The following is a 21326-nucleotide window of genomic DNA, read 5'->3' on the forward strand; positions in this document are numbered from 1 at the left end:
TGTCCTTCTTTGTCTCTTGTAATAGTCTTTATTTTAAAGTCTATTTTGTCTGATATGAGAATTGCTACTCCAGCTTTCTTTTGATTTCCATTTGCATGGAATATCTTTTTCCATCCCCTCACTTTCAGTCTGTATGTGTCTCCAGGTCTGAAGTGGGTCTCTTGTAGACAGCATATATATGGGTCTTGTTTTTGTATCCATTCAGCCAGCCTGTGTCTTTTGGTGGGAGCATTTAATCCATTTACATGCAAGGTAATTATCGATATGTAAGTTCCTATTCCCATTTTCTTAAATGTTTTGGGTTTGTTATTGTAGGTGTTTTCCTTCTCTTGTGTTTCTTGCCTAGAGAAGTTCCTTTAGCATTTGTTGTAAAGCTGGTTTGGTGGTGCTGAACTCTCTCAGCTTTTGCTTGTCTGTAAAGGTTTTAATTTCTCCATCAAATCTGAATGAGATCCTTGCTGGGTAGAGTAATCTTGGTTGTAGGTTTTTCTCCTTCATGACTTTAAGTATATCCTGCCACTCCCTTCTGGCTTGCAGAGTTTCTGCTGAAAGATCAGCTGTTAACCTTATGGGGATTCACTTGTGTGTTATTTGTTGTTTTTCCCTTGCTGCTTTTAATATGTTTTCCTTATATTTAATTTTTGACAGTTTGATTAATATGTGTCTTGGCGTGTTTCTCCTTGGGTTTATCCTGTATGGGACTCTCTGTGCTTCCAGGACTTGGTTAACTATTTCCTTGCCCATATTAGGGAAGTTTTCAACTATAATCTCTTCAAATATTTTCTCAGTCCCTTTCTTTTTCTCTTCTTCTTCTGGGACCCCTATAATTCGAATGTTGGTGTGTTTAATGTTGTTCCAGAGGTCTCTGAGACTGTCCTCAGTTCTTTTCATTCTTTTTTCTTTGTCCTGCTCTGCAGTAGTTATTTCCACCATTTTATCTTCCAGGTCACTTATCCTTTCTTCTGCCTCAGTTATTCTGCTATTGATCCCATCTAGAGTATTTTTAATTTCATTTATTGTGTTTTTCATCGTTGCTTGGTTCCTCTTTAGTTCTTCTACGTCCTTGTTAAAAGTTTCTTGCATTTTGTCTATTCTATTTCCAAGATTTTGGATTATCCTTACTATCATTATTCTGAATTCTTTTTCAGGTAGACTACCTATTTCCTCTTCATTTGTTAATTCTGGTGTGTTTTGACCCTGTTCCTTCATCTGCTGTGTGTTTTTCTGTCGTCTCCTTTTCCTTATCTTACTGTGTTTGGGGTCTCCTTTTCACAGGCTGCAGGTTCGTAGTTCCCGTTGTTTTTGGTATCTGTCCCCAGTGGCTAAGGTTGGTTCAGTGGGTTGTGTAGGCTTCCTGGTGGAGGGAACTAGTGCCTGAGTTCTGGTGGATGAGGCTGGATCTTGTCTTTCTGGTGGGCATGTCCACTTCTGGTGGTGTATTTTGGGGTGTCTGTGGCCTTATTATGATTTTAGGCAGCCTCTCTGCTAATGGATGGGGCTGTGTTCCTGTCTTGCTAGTTGTTTGGCATAGGGTGTTCAGCACTCTAGCTTGCTGGTCATTGAGTGATGCTGGGTCTTGATGTTGAGATGGAGATCTCTGAGAGATTTTCGCTGTTTGGTATTCCGTGGAGCTGGGAGGTCTCTTGTGGACCAGTGTCCTGAAGTTGGCTCTCCCACTTCAGAGGTACGGCCCTGATGCCTGGCTGGAGCACCAAGAGCCTTTCGTCCACACGGTTTTGAAGGTCATCAAGTCCAAATCCCACTGCAAGTCCAAGATCGAGGTGCAGGCAGATTTGGTGTCCGCTGAGAGCCCACTTCCTGGTTCACAGCCAGCGATGATCTGCTGTGTCCTCACATGGTGGACGGGGCAAGGGAGTTTTCTAGGGCAGTTTTTTTTTTTAACCAAAGTGTAGTTGATTTTCAGCGCTGTGCCAATCTCTTGCCTCTTTATTGGCTTCCGAGCAGTGAGCAGTCCGATAGATATTCTTAACAATAAAAATGACTAGCTGCTTCAGATAAATATTTATATTACTTTGGTTCTAAAATTCCTTGATAAAAAATTATGTTAAAGCTGTACAGTATGAAAATTAAATTTATTCTCTGATCTATTACTTCCAGGTCAGGCAGTCCATAAATTTATCTTGTAAACACTGAATGTGTATATAATCATCAATTATCTGCAAATGTTATTGCTTTGAAGATTTTCCATCTGCCAAGGAATTTATTTTGACATGCCAGGTGAAATCTTTTGCTTATGCCATTCAAATCAGTCCAGATAACCCTCTTGCGAAGTTCACAATAAACAAACCTCCCTTCCACGCTCAGGTTTTCAATGAAGATGACCAAACATGAAAAGAAAGCTTTTTTTGTGAATAACTAAGAATTATTCTTTAACTGAGAATAAAGCAATCATGTAAGAAAAATAATAATAAAACATATTCAGAAAAAAAAAACATATTCAGGAAAAAGAAAACTTCATAAAATATCCTCTGAGAGCTAGCTGGAGATACTGCAACAATGAAACAACAACAAAAAAGGACACTACTGCCAAAAGGAAACATCTAGAGATTTTTTTAAATCTCCTGAGAAATAATTTAACAGAAATGAAAAACTCAATAGGAGGGTTAAAAAATAAAGTTGAAGAAATTTTGAAGAAAGTAGAGCACATAGAGAAGAAAAAAAGTGAGAAAATATAAGAAAATTAGAGACCCAGACCAGTAAGCCGAAAGCCCAAATAATAATAAGAATTCTAAAAACCAAGAACAGAGAAATAAAGGAAAAGGAATTATCAATAGAATAATTTAAGGAAATTTCCCAGAACTGAAGGAGATAAATTTTCAGGTAGAAAGAACCCACACTGGACACAGTGGATGAAAATAAACCTAAACCAAAGCAAATCACTGCATCTTTCAGAAAAATGGAAACAAAGATCTACAAGATTCCAAGAGAGAAAAAAAAAAAGTCACCCCAAAACAGATCAGGAATTAAAATAGCTTTGAGTGTTTCAATCACAACAATGGAATCTAGGAGAAAATGGAACAATGCCTTCAAAATCCAGAATACTATTCCCAGCACACAACCAACCAACCAACCAAAGACAAAGAAGAATGTTCATATATGTGAGATCTCAAAATTTATTGCCCATGTATCCTTTCTCACAAAGCTTTTGGGGATAGGCTCCACAGAAACGAGGGAGTAAACCAAGATGATAAAGAATGATCTCAGGACAGCAGCTGTGACCAGGCAAAGAATGAAACAAGCCAGAAGGCTCTAGGAGAGAATGCTGCAGGTGGCTGATGGAAATTATAAAATAGCTGAGGCTTTGTGAAGTCTTCACAGAATATTTAGAACACATTTTTAAATATGCAGCTTATGGAGTCATACCACTGCCCTTCCCAACTATCAGAAGTCTGGAAAAAAGGTTAATCTTCTGAGAAATTAAGTCAAAGAAGCTCTGGATTTGTAATGACCAGGCTAAGCACTACAAAGCTAAGGGCTAGAATGAGGTCTCATACTAAAAAATAAGGGGATTACATTTCCTTGCTGATTAATGATGTTGAGCATCTTTTCATATATTTACTGGCCCCTTTGTTAAGTCTTTTTTCACGAAGGGCAGGTTCAAATCTTTTGCCTATTTTTAAATTGAATTGTTAGTTTTATTAGTATTGAGTTGTAATCATTTCTATACATGTTGGATACAAGTCTTTTATCAAATACACGTTTGTAAATATTTTCTCCCAGTCTGTGACAATCAGGGAGGTAAAACTAACAGAATTTAATGATTCATTAGAGTCATGAATTGAGGGAACAGAAGTCTAACATAATTTATAAATTCTGTCTTGAATAATTAGCTATAGTGTAGTGCCATACACTGAGGAAAGGAATACAGAAAAGGAAATTATGAGTTCAGTTTTTAACCTGTTTTGAATTGTGAGACTTTCAAGAAGACATGTCTAACAGATTATTGGCTATTTGAGTCTGAAGTTCAGAGGAAGGATAGAGCTGAAGGACAAAAAAGATGGATTTGGTGGTAGTCAGTATGTAATCAGTACTAAAAAGCAAGGTAATGGACAGGAGCATACTGAGAGGGTGTGCAAATGTAAAAGACTACCCAAGCAAGAAAGAACAGAGAGCAATCTCCCTGGAGAGGGTTCAACAAAAGAAAGGCAATGTAAAAAGAGGATATAAACAAAATATTAAAAATATCATTGAAGTATAAATAGAATGAATAAAGATTTATTTTGTAAATCTTGAGAATATTAAAAACAGGGAAAACCCTTGAAGCCTGAAGGAGATATTAAGAAAAATAAAAGGAAATATTAACTAACAGAGGGTAAACAAAATCAGTTACAGACAAATCTATACCAATTAAAATGGTTATATTTTTATATTATAGGGTTTAGATAAATTAGTGTATGAACAATTGAGGATAATATAGTTTTGATTTCAAACAATATGGGAAAATAACACACTCTTCCACAAAAGTTCAAGTACACAACACTATCAGTCTACTCAGCACAGACAAGCAATATTTTTTAAATCCACATAAGTAAAAATGTTATTTTTCACACTGATTGACAATCAGGCATAAATGACCTTTCTATTGTTTGCATCGTTGAGCTTACTCTAAACATTACCTGCATTGATACTGTGATCTCTTGAAGAGCAGAATCTGCTTCATCTTGCTTAGTTTTAAGTAATACACTTTGTTCTCCGGCTTTTCTGTTCAGTTCATCCACAAGAGCTTTAGCTTCATTTAGTTTAGATACACCAGCCTACATTAATAAAATATTGATTGACAATATTAAAAGAAAAGGAATTTTATATATATACAGTAAACAAAGTCTATAAGAAAGAATCAAGCATAAATGTAAATGTATACATATACCACATCTGCAAGTGGACTTAGGTATTTTCGTCTTGCTGATTATAATGATTTATTCAACTGTGTACCCATTAAGATGTAGTAAAAGACTCCACAGAGGCTTTAGAGAAAGATAGATTTTAAAGCATCACAGTAAAGCTGAACAGATCAACATATATTAGATATTAGATAGCTTAAATAGTAGGGCTTTTACTCACTGCATTAGACAGGAAGGAAAATAGAAAAGAAAAAAAAGCCTCTGTAAACCTTTCCCATTTTTCAGTCTCACTGGCTGCGCAGAAGGACTCAGGGGCCACTCTTTTTATATTGGACGTGACTTGGTTTTGTCTGTCCACTACCCAACTATTTTATAAGAGACTGCCTTACAAATGGTTCTGGTAAGCAATCACTCAAAATGCTTCAGCTATTCTTTGGGTGGTTGTTTGACCCTGGCCTGGCCATTATAACACCCCATTCCACAGCCCATGGATAATCCAAGGAATAAACATGACAAATATTCCCTCTCTTCTTTAATATGACTGGGTTTTTGTCACATAACAAATCAGAAGATTTGGAAAGATAGTAATGGCAAAAAAAGGAATGTAAATAGTATTTACTGAGCACCCAGCACAGAGGACAGGCATCATGCTGGTTCTTTACATTTGCATTTTATCTAATGTACTCAACACATTCACCCAATTAAGCTGCAACTCAGTGAGTTTAAGTGATTTACCTGAAACACCATAGATAACTAAATCAGGAAATTAACCCTCCAAAGCATGTAGAGTGGCTTGATATAAATGAAAGTGAATCATTAGAAAGAAGAATAAAGATAACTCTGCCAATTAATGTTCCTAGTTTATGACCCTCACAAAGAGAAGCAAGAACTTGGCAGAGGAAATGCTCTCTGACAGAATCTAAAGCTGACATTCTAACACCATGCTTAAGTTTAAGCTCTGCAGTTAGAAAAATACAAAAAGAAAACTGTTCAGAACGTACCAAGTCAAGTGACATGGATAAGAATATATTTATAAAATATAATTTTAAGAATATATTTATAAAATATAATTTATAAAATATAATTATAAATATAATTTAAAGTTTATTATAAAGCATAATATTGGATATTATGTTTTAATTAATAATAGGCATTTCTGATTTCTAAAATGCATTCATATGAAAAAGACATTTAAAGACAGCACCATAAGCTATCAAAAACATATAAATACCATGCAGTGAAGAAATAATTATTCAACCAAAAAAAAAATTACAAAACCATTACTATAATCTAGTGGGCAATAAAGATAGGTAAGTGAGACAGTTTTCCAAGACATTTAATACAGTCCAATATTTATTTATATTAAATATGGCAACATGGCATTGTGATTTACATAATACTTGTCCCCTATCTATAGATAAAATAATTTAAGATTACCAATATTGTACCTGCAAATGACTTTGTCTTTTTAATAATTCCTTTCTCTTGCTGCTACTAATGGCAGAATACACATGTAAAAAGGTCATATATCGGCTTGGTGTAGCACCATATGCTTTACAAGACTCGTGGATTAATAAAAATGATTTTAGAAAATCAGGATCAACTAGAAAGAGAAAAAAACAAAAATGACTTAATATAAGTATGATCCACTAAGAATTAGAGAAAATGAACTTAACTATATTTATTCTTACCAGATACTTCTACTCAATGAAATTATAAATATGAGATAACATCTTTGCCTTAAAGGTGCACAGGCATTCCTAGGTATCCATTCACAACTTCCATTTTACTTATTAATTTTGCATTATTTAATTTCAGTGGTCTCTATCCTTCTACTGTTATATATTTCCCCTGAAAATTTTTATTACTGCAAGAAAGATAAATCTATAGCTTGTCATAACATATAAATTAACTGGAACTACGTAACATGTAATCCAAAAGTAAGCTCACTAAAAGCTACTTGAATGGAAAAGAGATACCAAACCAAGTAACACCTATCCACTCATATTTACACAGGGAGAAACAGGACTTCAAAAGCCAAAAAATTAAGAACAAGCTCCCATTAGATCCAATATATACATGACCAAACATACCATCTCCCTCTCGTTGTCTCAAGCTATTTCCCTCTGTATTCCCTACCTCAGTGAATAAAATCAACTTCTAATGAATTTTCCAAGCAGAACCCTGAGAAATATTCTTGCATCCTTCTTCCTTGCATGCAACAGCCATTACATAACCAAGTCCTCTTTAGATTACCTCCTAATATCTCCCCAAGTCTATTCCTTCCTCTTAGATTAGAAGGCAATAGCTTTCTATACTGGTCTACAGTACCTCTGGTTTCTCTGTACACCAATCTATTTTTCATAACTGAAGAAAGGGGAGATGCAGAGACTTCTGTTTCTAAAACAAGCCTCTGGTTACATCTCTATCAAAAATCTCTCAATTATTCCAAATCACCCACAAGTCAGAATCCAAATTCCTTCCTTAGCATGACATGGAAGGCTCTTCCTTACCCAACCCTGCCTACCTTCTTCTCTTCATCTAGTACTCTACTATTTATTATATCCTATGTCTTAGCCCTTCAGGGTATTTATAGTTCCATAAAAATGCCTATTTTATTTCTTCAAGCCTTTTCCATGCTAGTCACTCTAACCAGAATGACCTTCCCCAAACTGCCTGTCTGGGCAATGTGCATTTCCTATAGTATCTGCTAGGTAGAGGCTTTACTTTCCAATGTACTTCATATAAACTTCTACCATCACTTATCCTGCTATAGCAAAATTTTATGTTTATATATAACATAATTCTTGCTATCACTAGATTATCCTGTCATCTCCAGTATCCAGTCCAGTACCTAATATAAAACAAGTTCAATAAATATTTAATAATTAGATGGTTAAATAAATGAATAAATATGTTATGGTATAAAAGAAAAAGACCACATTCAAAGTTAATGTGGAAATGGAGAAAATAATGAGAACATTATAGTTAAGAAAATATTATGTCCATACTCAAAGAATCATAACACAGTTTTGCATATGAATTGAGTGCTTTGACATATCTAAGTGATAAGCTAATATGAAAAGTTTAGGCTATTAGCCCAAAACCCTATATAAGTAAGTCCTTTAGATCATTTGGGTCAAAAATGTAAATTTCTAATGTCTTAATTTTAAACAATAGATATTCTGTTAGGTCCTATATGAAATGACATAAACATTAGTTTTAAAAAAAGAGGGTTTTCACATGCCACAACTACTGAAGCCCACACGTCTAGAGCCCATGCTCCGCAACAGTAGAACCCACCACAATGAGAAGCCCGCACACCACAACGAAGAGAGTAGACCCCCCACTCGCTGCAACTAGAGAAAGCCTGCGCACAGCAACAAAAACCCAACACAGCCAAAAATAAATAAATAAATAAAATTTTAAAAAGTAAAAATAATAAATAAATAAAGTCAAAAAAAAAAAAAAGAGGGCTTTAAAGTTTAGTTTGCATCAAAAGAAATCTAACTTAGTTAGTTTAGCATTATTCCAATTCATAATCATCATGAATCTTTAATGGATCTATAACATTAGAAATCAGGAATTATTTCATCAATAAAAATCACATAAAATCAATTTCATCAAAATACTACCTGAATTTTTTTTCTTTTCTTCTTTTCTTTTTTTGTCGCTATATTTTTCTTCACCACCTGTTTCACTGAATAACATTTCAGGTATCTAAAATAGGAAGAGCATTTCTTTAAACCTCAATTTAGTATGAAAAAAGTTTAAGTAAATCCAATGTCAGAGGTTAAAAAACCTTTAACACACACACACACACCAAAAAAAAAAAAAAACAGTCTCAGTTGAACTTTTCTTCTAGGATTCTTTAGAGGACATTATTTCCTAGTCAAGATTTTGACACATATCAACCATTAATTTATTGCAAATTAATAGCACATAGGAAAAGCTTCAACATCTTCACTTGAAAAATGATTAGATTTTTTGAAATGAAGAAAATTACATTTTTGATTGAATTAGAAAATAATCACATATGCCATTTAAAATCACAAAATAATAAAATAAATGTTTTACTTGGCATCAAAATAATAAAACGTCTTCATGGCATAAAGGAATAGGAAGGAAGCTTAGCTTTCTTAAATAAGAAATAACTAAAAGTAAACAAAAATAATTTCATAATTGATAATTAACATAACTGCCATCAACATAATTGATAATTCTAAAAACTATCTATTGTCTATAGCTAGGTTTTTGCCACTATCACAAATAAGAAAATAAAGTTTCATGAACAGGTATCATCATTATTAAAGAAAATATTATAATCTTATAAGAAGAATACTATTTTAAAATATACAAAAAATTTTTTTAAACTCTATTTCTGGAAAAAAGAAAATAAATAAGCAGAACTCTGAAATTTTAAAATTAAGCCAAAACCTTCAACTTCTTTCACCTGATACAGTTAACATTCCTAACAAGAGGAAGTACAAGTAATCTAGGTAATTAGGTCAAAAAATCATTTTCTGAATTTCTCAGACTGAATAAACCGTTAAGCCAAAAGATTCCTTAACTAATGGAGAGTTTGAAAGTGCCATGGTTCTTGAGCCAAAGAATTTTTTTTTTTCAAATACTTTCATTGATTTCTGAAAAAACACTTAAGCAACTGTGAGAATATTTTAAATATACACCTTTAAATCAATGGAAATTTGTTTCTTTGGAAACTTACTTTCTTTAAAAGTAAGTTTATCCCTTATGTTAGTGGGATTGTGGTAATCATTTCACAACATATAAATATACAAAACAACATGTTGTATACCTTAAATATATACAATTTTATCTGTCAATTATACCTCAGTAAAGCTGGGAGGGGTGGGAAACATTCTGTCCCTAAACAATATTCTACATTAGCAAAGTTTTCCTGCCTGGATTTACCCACATTCCCCTTTGCCTCCACTCTCCCTCCTTGGGGATAAAAATGGCACTTTCTAAAAAGAATTGAATAAGTATATTAACCCTATTAATTCCTATTAATACCCTGACCTCTCGATTCCTTGAATTCTTCTCCTTCTGTTTTCTATCACCTTTTTCCTGGCCACTCACTCCCACTTCAAAGGGTCACATCCTGATACCTTGTCATTAACAGTAACTGCAATCATTTCATAATCTCACTTTCAAACATCCCACTCTTCTACCACTACACTCCTGTCTTCCCAGCTCATACCCTTTGCAATGTCAATCATCCTCAGACTCCACCAAGACCTACAATCTATTAATTTAACAACCTTTATACTGTCATTCACCATCTTCCTACCATAATTTCTCAGCTCCCTTGGCCTTCGCTCGCTTTGTCATACTCGAGTAGCAAAGCAAAGCCCCAATCCTGGTTAAATGCAAGTCACCACCTATTGAAGGTCTGCACCTATGAGTGCACATGTAACTGGAGAAAAAACACACAACTATGCTGATTGGCCTCACTGAACTTTATAATCACTAACCTCACATGAACCCTTAATGCCACCTAGCTATTATACTCCATTCTCCTAAACCTCTTTCACTCTTTCCCTCTTCCAAACTACTATTTTGCATATGCTCTAATATCTCTTCAAGACTCCAAAATCTGTTCCCTCAACTTTTCTCTCAACTGATAATCTTACCTCCTATTTCATTGGGAAAATAGAAACATCCAGAAGTGTCCAAAACTTCCCATACCACACTTGCCCACCTACTTGGAACTGTGCCCCTGTACTCTGCTTCCCTTCCTGTTATTATGTATAATGCTTCCATTCTCCAAGCAAAGGCCTATCCTTAATCGTTTCATTTGTGAAATAGACCCATATGCTGTCTACTACCCAAGGATGTTGCTCTAGCAATTTTCCCGTCTTTCATGTAACATACATGTTTTGCTTCTTTTTGCATTGCCAAAAGTGTATGAAAATGTTACAGCTTGCCTCATCTTAAAATTTTTTTAAAAAAGAAAGAAAACATTTTACCCCCACTTCCTCCAGTTACTGACCCATTTTTATCTTCTACTTTATAACAAAATTCCTCAAAAGTGGTGACCATATTCACTCTCCACTCTTCTCATTCTTTCTGAAACACATTTCAATATGTTTTCTTTCCACTACTAACTGAAACTGCTTTATCAAAGTCACTAATGAACGCCATGCTGTTAAATGCAACGATCAGTTCCCAGGCCTTGTCTACCTTCATGTGTCACCATTCATCCTTCCTCACTCCTTTGAAATGCTGTCTTCACTTGGCTTCTAGGCTTCACTTGTCTACATGCGCTCCTGCTTTCCTATTTCCCTAGCAGTCCCTTCTCAGTATCCTTTGCTGGTTCCTGTTCTTCATTTCAACCTCTTAATGTTGAAGTGCCCCAGAGTTCAGCCTTTGCATCTCTCCTCTCTTTGCCAACATTCACTTCCTTAGTGATATTTTTTCTCACAGCTTTAAATGCCACCTATATTCTGATAATTCCCACAATTTTACCTATATGCCTGACCTTTTCCCCTGAACTCATATATCCAAATGTCTTCTCAATCTTCCAACTCAGATGTCTAACACCTCATATTTCACACATCTAAAACTGAAAGCCTCATATTCTCCTCCCAAAATGTTCTTCTCAGAGTCTCCCCTCAACTAACAGGTATTCCATCCTTCCAGGTGCTCAAGCCAACAGACTTGGAGGTATCCTTAACTCCTCACTTTCCCTTACACCTTATTACAATGTGTCAACAAATCTTATCGTTTCTACTGCAAAACATACCCAGTATCTACCACTTCTCACCACCTCTACCACTACATCCTGAGAGCAAGCCATCCTTGTCTCTCGCCAGATTACTGCAATAGCTTTATGACTGCTTCCTCTTTGTCTTCTATAGTCTATTTTCAGCTCAGAAGCCAGAGTATTACCATTAAAACATTAGAATAGTTTTGCTCAAAAGCCTCCAAGGGATCCCTTACTTGTTTCCAGGAAAGCCAAAATCCTTATAATAGCGTCCAAAGCCCCACCCTACCCTTTCTCTTACTTCACTGACTTCATCTGCAACTACTCTCCCCCTTGATCACTCTGTTACAAATGAACTGGCTTCTTGCTGATCCTCAGAATCACCAGGCATGCTCTCATCTCAGGTTCTTCACCTAGAAAGCTTTCCCCCAAAATATCCCCCAAAAGAATGTAAATTCCATGAGGGCAGGGACTTTTGTCTCTCTTTTCTCTGCTATACTCCCAATATATAGAATAGTGGCATGTATTAGGCACCCAATAATTACTACTTCTTAATGAATACCTCTTGTTCATTGGCCTCCACAGACTAGAATAACTTTCCTCTCCTTTACCTACTTACTGAAATCTAACTAAAATATCATCTCAACTCTAAAACCCTGTCTATTATCTCAAATTACACTCCTTTCTCTGAATCATGACAGGCATTATTCTGCACTTCTACTATACAAAAATAAAGAAATGAATGATTGGGAATATGAGTATCATTCAAAGAGACAATATTGAAAATTATTGTTCATTCAAATGAAGCAATATAAAAGGCTTCCAGCCGAGATGGTGTTATGAGTTCACACTTTAAACTCGTCCCCCTCTGAACACATATCATAGTAATGACAGATGTTTTAAAAAGCATCTAAATTTTAATTTAAACAACAGCTAATATTATTGCTGTGATATTTTTATCATAAGCTAGCCTATAATAGGCTAAGTAATGAAATGCATAAAATTTTTAAAGTACAATAATATCTCTGTGGTCCTTAATTAAGAACATAATTTTCCACCTAAAATTCTATACTCAACTAAACTATCAAATACAAGAGTATGAAGAAAAGAGTTATTTTCAAACTTATGAGAGATGTTCAGTAACACAATTAAGATAATATTGTAATAAACACCAAAGGGAAGTTGTGACAATAACTTTAAAAACAATGTGCTTACTTCTTACTTCCATATTTAAACATTAAACTTACTTTCTTCATACTGCTATCTGACCAACCCTCCATCCACAACACCTGGCACTTCTTATGCAAAGCAGGATTACTCTCACAGTTTATTATGAAGTTTAAATTTGCAGAATCCATTATCAAGACAATATGCAAGTTTTGTTGAATTCCTAAAAAAATAAGAAAATTATACTCTTGGAATATTACAATAATAATAAATGAAGAAACCTATATATGGTCTGGTTTTATGAAATTAAAATTTTCTGAAATGGGATGGTAGGAGCTGTTTATAAAAAGAACAAGCTATGAAACAGTATTACAGTATAATTTTTATTTTGGTTAAAAAATACGTGTGTGTGTGTGTGTGTGTGTATGCTAGGATAAAAGATCCAGAAAGGTATGATATTGCTGTTACTTTTCAAATGTGATACTGGATTCTATTTTGTAATTTTTCTTTCAAGGATTTTTGTTTCAATATTCACAAGCAAAACTGATCTCTGGTTTTCTTTTAGGAGAAATACCTTTTCCTTGTTTCAATGTCAATATCATTTTCCCTTTGTAAAAAGGAGTTTGGACACTTTCCTTTATTTTCTATGTTCTGAAACAGTTTAAAATAGCATTGAGATGATCTGTTTCTTAAAGGTGTAGTAGAATTTCCCTGTAAACTTGAAGTGGACAGAAGGGAGGGTAGCTCTTTAACAACTTTCTCTATTTCATCAATAATAAATGTTCTTTTAGAAAAATAAAGAAGATCAATGTAATAGTCACGTTTGGGTGCTGCCATCATTGCCTTATTTTTTGTTCATCAATTTTAGATATCTACAGTGCACATGAAACTACTTCTGTAATAATCAAACTTTCTTTAGTTTCAAAAAAACACTACAGAGTCTGGCACAATCTAAATAGTTCAATAATTCTCTAAGACAGGAGGTACTAAAGCACAAATTTCACCACGTGAAAACAAAGGTAACAAAGTAAATACTCCAAAGAACATTACCATACTTTCACCCTTCCCTTTCACTAAAATTTTGCTAACTTGTTTTTATTATAGGTTAGCCTTTATGCTACTTATTTGCTACTTATTTGCTAATGAGAAAATGAGGCAAATTAAATGGTATTTATTTCACATGAAACATAGTTTAAATTGATTAATGAATTCTATGGCACTTACTATATGTGAAGTAATTGAAGACTGGTCCAAAAAAACCATCCTGTGAAGCCTGATCTTTAAGAGGCAACAGCAAGGGCTCTAATTCTTCAAGAGTATAGAGTCCAGGAACTTCACCTACAGAACATTACATTTCTTTTGAGTTTTACCTGTATTACACTAATTCAAAACACATTTTACACACACAATGCTTCTTCTATTTTTGTATCAAATAATCTGATGTTATTCAAGCTTTGTTTTCAAAAATAAACAAACCCTATCACCCTCTATATTATTCACAAATCTACATCTATAGCCTTCATTTGATAAAATACAAACTCCTAAGCAAACCATTAAAGACAGTTCATAATCTAGCCATCTATCTGCTTTTCCAAGTCCTTCTCTACCCCAACCCCACAAGACCTTGTATTCTAGCCTCAATGAACTTCTTTGTGTTCCAAAAATTTAATGAAGTACTCCCTCTTCCTGGAATATTATACCCACAGTCTTCCTCTGCCCCTTATCTTCCCCTAAAATTATTGTTTATCCCTCAAGACACTACTTTGTCAACTGCTATGCCCATGAGCCTTTCCTGAATACCCACATGCTAGGTAAAGCATTCTTTTCTCTTGTGTATAACATCCAAACATCACTGTTTAGCATTTACCACATCATTTAATAATGAATGAATTACCTCCCTTTCCTGCCCAATTAGATTCTGAATTCCCAGAGGGCAAATATTTGATCATGATCAATATTAACCTTAGGGCATTCTTAGCAAAGTATCTAAAACATAAATATTTGTTAAATAAATGAACAAATGAGTGATCAAATGAATGAATGAACTTGTACTAGAAATCAGGAGAACTAGTCATGGCCTGCTACTATACAACAGAATGATGAAAGTCAAATCAAAGGTGATTAAGACTATAAGAATTTGATAGAGGGCTTGAAGCTTGTCTTGTTCACCACCATAAATCCAGTTATTTAATAAATATTTGTTAAACCAATATATTTGTAGTTCACAAGAAACTGTAAGATTAAATGAAAATTCTTTTGCTGCATTCATGTACAGCCCAACATAGTCTGAATCCCTACTTTTCTTTAGGCTCATCTCAGAGGTACCAGACTGCTCCCCAACCACCAAGCATGTACATATTCAAATGTATACACACATAAATGTGCTCTATGTCCTCCTCTAAATTTCAGCCATACCAAGATACCCTTGATTTCTTAAATTTGGTAAAGAAAGCTAGCTCTATTTACATACTCTATAGGGAATAAGAATTTGAAATATAAAAAAGAGACAAAAAGGCCTATTGAGTACTTTCTCTGAAAGTATTTTTCAAATACTTTCTTTTGCCAGAAACGTTGTCAAAATTTAACTTTACCAAAATTTAACTTTATTTATGATTTTTGCTATTATATCTTGATAAAAAGATCAATTTATCTTACAATAAAAATAATTACTGGGTTAATGCTTATCTGGATGTTTGCTTTCATAAATTAAAACCAAAACAAAAACCCTGTATATATCTGTCCTACAAGTTTATCTCAGCCAAAATGAACAAGGTCTCCATCTAGTAACAATTTAAGCAATATGCAGGAATGTGCACCTTAAAAATCAGAAGAGATTATTTATAAAAAGGGCCGCAAACACTTCAAGCTTGCTCAAGACATACCACTTTCACTATACCATTTCCCTTCACTTTGACAGAAACTGACCTACCACTTGTCTAACTAGAGTCTTTCTCATTTGGGCACTAAAGTGTAGATACCTCACTTATAATAAAATGTTCCCTTCAACCAAAGCTGTTAAATTCTGAAAAAAAAAGACTATTTTATCCCAGAGTCTATCTAGCAGGATACAAAACAAGTATTTATTAAAACCTGAGTGGAGCATGAGCATCATGCAAATTTTGTCCTCGAGTCCCTAGAATGGAACAGTTCATATAGTTGAAACTAGCTTTTAACAAGGTTTATTCCGTACTTAAGTACCAAAATACTCTTAGTCCAAGTTTAAAATGAAGCTACCTCATGCCCATTCTACTAACAGTGGTTATGCATTATAAGGAGATTATAATAGACTTCATAAATTCTTCAGAAAAGGAAGAATTGCAGGAAATTGCAGGTATTCTCCTCAGGAAATCACCAAAAAGGTCAGGTGGCTCCAGAGACAAGAGTGTAACACACACACACACAAAAAAAAGTCATGAAGAAACTAGTGGCAAGACGGGAATAAAGACACAGACCTACTAGAGAATGGACTTGAGGATATGGGGAGGGGGAAGGGTAAGCTGTGACAAAGTGAGAGAGTGGCATGGACATATATACACTACCAAATGTAAAATAGATAGCTAGTGGGAAGCAACCGCATAGCACAGGGAGATCAGCTCGGTGCTTTGTGACCACCTAGAGGGCTGGGATAGGGAGGGTGGGAGGGAGGGAAATGCAAGAGGGAAGAGATATGGGAACATATGTATATGAATAATTGACTCACTTTGTTATAAAGCAGTAACTAACACATCATTGTAAAGCAATTACACTCCAATAAAGATGTTAAAAAAAAAAAAAAGAGTATAACACAATTTGAGAAGTATGAGACCTCATATATCTGAAATATATCCGCTATTACATAACCACATTTAAGCCCATATTATAATTATTCAATTATTCCATTAATGATGGACAGTGAGTTTCTATCAAATTTTTATTACAAATTATACTAAATATTTCCTTACATACTAGTTCTTTTATTTCTATAGGTTAAATTTCTACACGTAATATAATTTCTACATCAAAGGGTATAACATTTTTTAAATTAATTAATTACTTTATTTATTTATTTTTAGCTGCATTGGGTCTTCGTTGCTGCGCACAGTCTTCCTTTAATTGTGGCAAGCAGGGGCTATTCTGCGGTGGCTTCTCTTGTTGCGAACACAGGCTCTAGGCGCGCAGGCTTCAGTAGTTGTGGTTCACGGGCTCTAGAGCGCAGGCTCAGTAGTTGGGACACACGGGCTTAGTTGCTCCACGGCATGTGGGATCTTCCTAGACCAGGGCTTGAACCCATGTCCCCTGAATTAGCAGGCGGATTCTTAACCACTGCGCCACCAGGGAAGCCCAGTATAACACATTTTTTAAATAAGTACTGGTTGATAACTTTCCTAAAAGGTTATAACAGTCTCACCAAAAGTGTGTAAGAAGGCCAATTTTTCAGTATATTCATCAATATTCAATATTTAATCATCATTTTTATATAATTCCATAATCTCTTGGTTTTATAAAAACAGGGTTTCTCAATTCTCCTGCTCTGAGCATGTTTAATGTTTAATCCCATGTCACTTTAGTAAAAGCTATGCCAAGTGTTCTCTGAAACATAATTTTATATAAGATCACTTTACCTGAATAATTTTTACATTATTACTTTTATTTTCTTTAAATAGAACCCATTTACTTGCCTGAAGACAAAAGGCTATTGATCATCTCCAAAAATGTAGGATGTACAAACTGATAATCCTCAAGAAGTAAAACTACTTGTTGTGCTTCAATACCTGCAAGATGTAGCACCTGCACAATAAGAAAATACATTTTGGTACCCATTAAATATTTTTGGCACAGGTAAAAACTTTCATTCTGTATGTAAACTAAGTTGTTTTTCTTGATTGATATTTGAGTAATCAAAATTTAGCCATATAGTCTGGAAAGTAAATCCACTGAATAATCAAAATTTAGCCATATAGTTTGGAAAGTAAATCCAGTTCATAAACAAATACTACTGGGAGGAAATTTAATCATTTTACATCTAGGACATTAAAAGCTAGAGGATAATTTTTAAATATACCTACATATGTCCTAAATGCCATCTTTTTGCTTATCTTACCTATCCACATAACATCCCATAATCTGGGGTGCTGAGAGCTAAAAACATAATTTTGTAACAATCATGGAGAAAACAATCATCAAAATTAAAATAAAGACTATGTTGCATATCAGAGATTTAAAGGTCTTTAAAGGCTTTTAGAATAACTAACTGTGATTTAAAACCAAATAAAACAAAAGACAGTGAGTCACTCACATGTTTGAGGTCATTTTTGAACTGCTTCAGTTCATATCCCCTGGAAATCTTTGGTGAAAACAGCACTGCTCCATGCATATGACTGACTAAAGAAGTGATGGTCCGACGACCTACACCACTGCATCCTGCTAACAGAAGTGAACCTCCAGGAAAACTCAGCACTCTGTCTATCCTAGACATATATTCCAGGACTTCTTGGAAAAGTAAAATATCTAAATTCTGGTTATCTCGTCCATAATGAATAAGACCCTTCAAAAGATCACAAAGCATATTATATAATTAATATAAGTCCAAATTACATAATAAAATGTTAGTTATCTAGATTAAGAGATTATATTTTTGGTGCCCTCAAGAAAAGGGGTTAAGTAAATACATGTTGTCTCACACTCTTTTATCTATCCAGTAATCCAGCTTTATGGCATTTTCTAAGGAAAAATTTACATGATGTCAAACAAGTTCACAGGTCCACAACAGTCAGTTACTTTTGAACACCATTAATATAACTAGTAAAAAGCAGTGTAAGATATCAGGTTAATTATAAAGACTTCAAAAGCTCTCAAATTTTTACCACTTGTTACACACCAAATCAGTGTGCACAGCCTATAAAACAATCCCCAAACTCTCAAAACGTACTGCCTAAAGATATTTTGTGAACTCTTGTTCTTACACACAGCTCAGCAATGAATCAAAAGCCCACAGAGAGGTAGTATGCCCTGCCAGGAGCTATATGATAGAGTGAAGAACGAGAGAAAGGACAGCTTTCACATACTTAACAACTTTCGCACATTCCCAAACTTTGCAATATGCATTCCAGGCAAACAAATAAATTTACTAGACCATGAAAGACTTTTCTTGATATAAAATCCATACTAACTTCCATTATAAATATTAATTTTTTAAAGCAATCATATATAATACTGTTTTTTCTTATTATAATTAATCTCTAAAACAAAACAAACAAACAAACAAAACTCCATAGGACAGTGCTGCTAAAAGTTTCAGTGAACCAGCAGCATCAACATCATTTGGAAGCCTCTCAGAAATTGGGATTTTCTTCTGATTTTTTTCAGATTCAGATTAGTACCAATTGAATTCAGACTTCTCCGGATGGGATCCAGCCATCAATATTTTCTGGTTCTCAAAGTGATTCTAATGCTCACTAAAGTTTGAGACCACTGCTCTAGAATGAGCAGTTAATATTATATTAACTGTTAATATAATATTAGCAGTTATATTTCCCAATTAATATTAAGCCTTTTTAATAGTTCCAACCTCAGATACCTTTTTCCAGCATGTATTCTAGCAATTTTACACTAATCTGTGTAAGTACATGTGCACCTACTTAGATCTGCCACATTGGGCTAAATTCCAAAAGATACGAACCGGTTTTGCCTATTCTAAGATCTTTCACTTCATGCCCTCAAGAAACTTACAATAAGTATTTTGAAAATGGCTTTAATCATAACCAAATCCCAATTCAAATTCATGATTCATATTATACCTTTTTAATAACATCCTTAAGATCTGCAGAATTTAGTTTTCCAAGTGGTTTTCCGTGTGGAGGCAAAGGTTGTCCTGGGGCTGACCTTATTCCTGAATTACGTCGAGCTCCCCATGTAACATAGAAATTATCTGTAGAAATGAAAGATATTTTTGTTTTATGTGTGTTAATCATAATGGGAGCATCAGTAGATACATTTCACACTAAACCGTTTTTAACTTAATTAGTCCAAATAAGAACATCCCCAGAAAGGCAAAGATTAATTACTTTGAATTGGCAAATAAATAAAACAATCTCAAAATTATTCTTGAAAAAGAACACAGATTTACTAACATCATCAAGAGCCCTAACTTCTAAAATAAAAGAAAAATTAACCAAATTTTAATTAGAAAATAAAAATCCCACAAACTTCCCTTAAATTTATCTATAGCAGTGTTCCTGTTACCATACAAGGAAAATCTGTTCACCATTCTATTGAAGCTTTCGTCTCCTAATTCCTCAGGAAGACTGTTCCATCAGTATCCTCCTTGTCATATGCTGTGCTCAGCAACAGCCCTACCTTCCCTAGACCCCAAGCTACCTCATGTTCTTCTTTCCTTCTCCATCATATTTCTCACATTATCTTCTACTTGCCAAAACCACTATATTAAACTCTTACTTGGGAACAACAGTGCTACCCTAATTGCGAAATCCAAACCTTCTTTGTAGTCATTATCCCAATATGACTTGTGTGCATCTCCTTAATGGAGCTTTGAATCTATATTACCGTGCTCATCAAGCCACAACCACTACTCCTTTTCAGTTTTCTACTTATCCCTTATATTCTTATTTTGACTGGGATCCAAATTCAGCCTGTTATGCTTTAATTCTAAATACTCCCCTGGAATTATTTAATCTTATTCTGTGGATTAGATTATCAACTATCTAAATATACACCAAAAACCGATTCACTACGTATCTCTAGGCAAGTCTCCCAGCTCTAGTCTAGTCCCATATTCCCAATTGCTTAATGACATATAACTCATGCATTCATTCATTAAACACTTATCTATCACAGACTTGTATTTAAACATTGTACTTCCTGTTAGAGATAAGTAGTGAATAAGACAAACATAATTTCTACCCTCACAGAACTGATAAACTTTATGTAGATTCCCAAAAGACACTCAAAAAGCTTGCAAACATTCAAACACATGCATAAAACTGAACTCATTATCTTCATGTCTCATCATTTCTCAGCTGGACTACTGCAGCATCCTCCTACCTCATATCCCTGCTACAAGCCTTTACCCCATCAAATATATCCTCACTGCTACTAGAGTAACAAACACGAAAACAAAATCTGATAGTACCACTGCACTACAATATCACATATAGCTTCCCACTGCCTTAAAAAAAAAAAAAAAACTTTTCCTAATCAAGGTCCTTTGCAATTTGGCTTCAATTTGGCTCCACTGACTGCTTGAGTCTCTTATCTCCCTCTGTACTCCAATATATACCCCAGCTTTCTCAAGCCTTTGATTCTTTGCATATGCTTTTTCCTTTGTCTGGAATGTCCTTCCCCTCTTCTTCACTTAATTGTATCCTTTAATATACAGTTTGATTTCCTGTAATCGCTCAAAAAAATTAAAGTCTTAGGTGTTAATTTAACAAAATACCTTATAGGACTTATGCTGAAAACTATACAACACTGATGAAAGAAAGCAAAGAGTATCTAAATAAGTGGACAAATATATTATGTTCATGGATCGGAAAAATCAACATAAGAGGTCAATTCTTCCCAAACCAATATAC

At 34.4% G+C, this 21326-nt stretch overlaps 1 protein-coding gene across 3 annotated transcripts in view; it reads right to left on the reverse strand.

Moving 5' to 3' along the window:
- The window catches only part of DYNC2H1 (dynein cytoplasmic 2 heavy chain 1), a 381735-nt gene that overhangs the window by 266374 nt on the left and 94035 nt on the right, over positions 1-21326 (reverse strand). For all 3 annotated transcript variants that reach the window (XM_082409863.1, XM_082409862.1, XM_082409864.1), the window contains exons 48-55: positions 19533-19663; positions 18032-18280; positions 17415-17523; positions 13981-14094; positions 12837-12979; positions 8498-8582; positions 6311-6465; positions 4638-4775 (exon numbers count right to left, since the gene is read on the reverse strand). In XM_082409863.1, coding sequence (XP_082265989.1) covers positions 4638-4775; positions 6311-6465; positions 8498-8582; positions 12837-12979; positions 13981-14094; positions 17415-17523; positions 18032-18280; positions 19533-19663 — 1124 coding nt within the window. The remainder of the gene's footprint in view (positions 1-4637; positions 4776-6310; positions 6466-8497; positions 8583-12836; positions 12980-13980; positions 14095-17414; positions 17524-18031; positions 18281-19532; positions 19664-21326) is intronic.

This window comes from Balaenoptera physalus (assembly GCF_965194825.1).
Source record: "Balaenoptera physalus genome assembly, chromosome: 10".
In the NCBI taxonomy this organism is placed as follows: domain Eukaryota; kingdom Metazoa; phylum Chordata; class Mammalia; order Artiodactyla; family Balaenopteridae; genus Balaenoptera; species Balaenoptera physalus.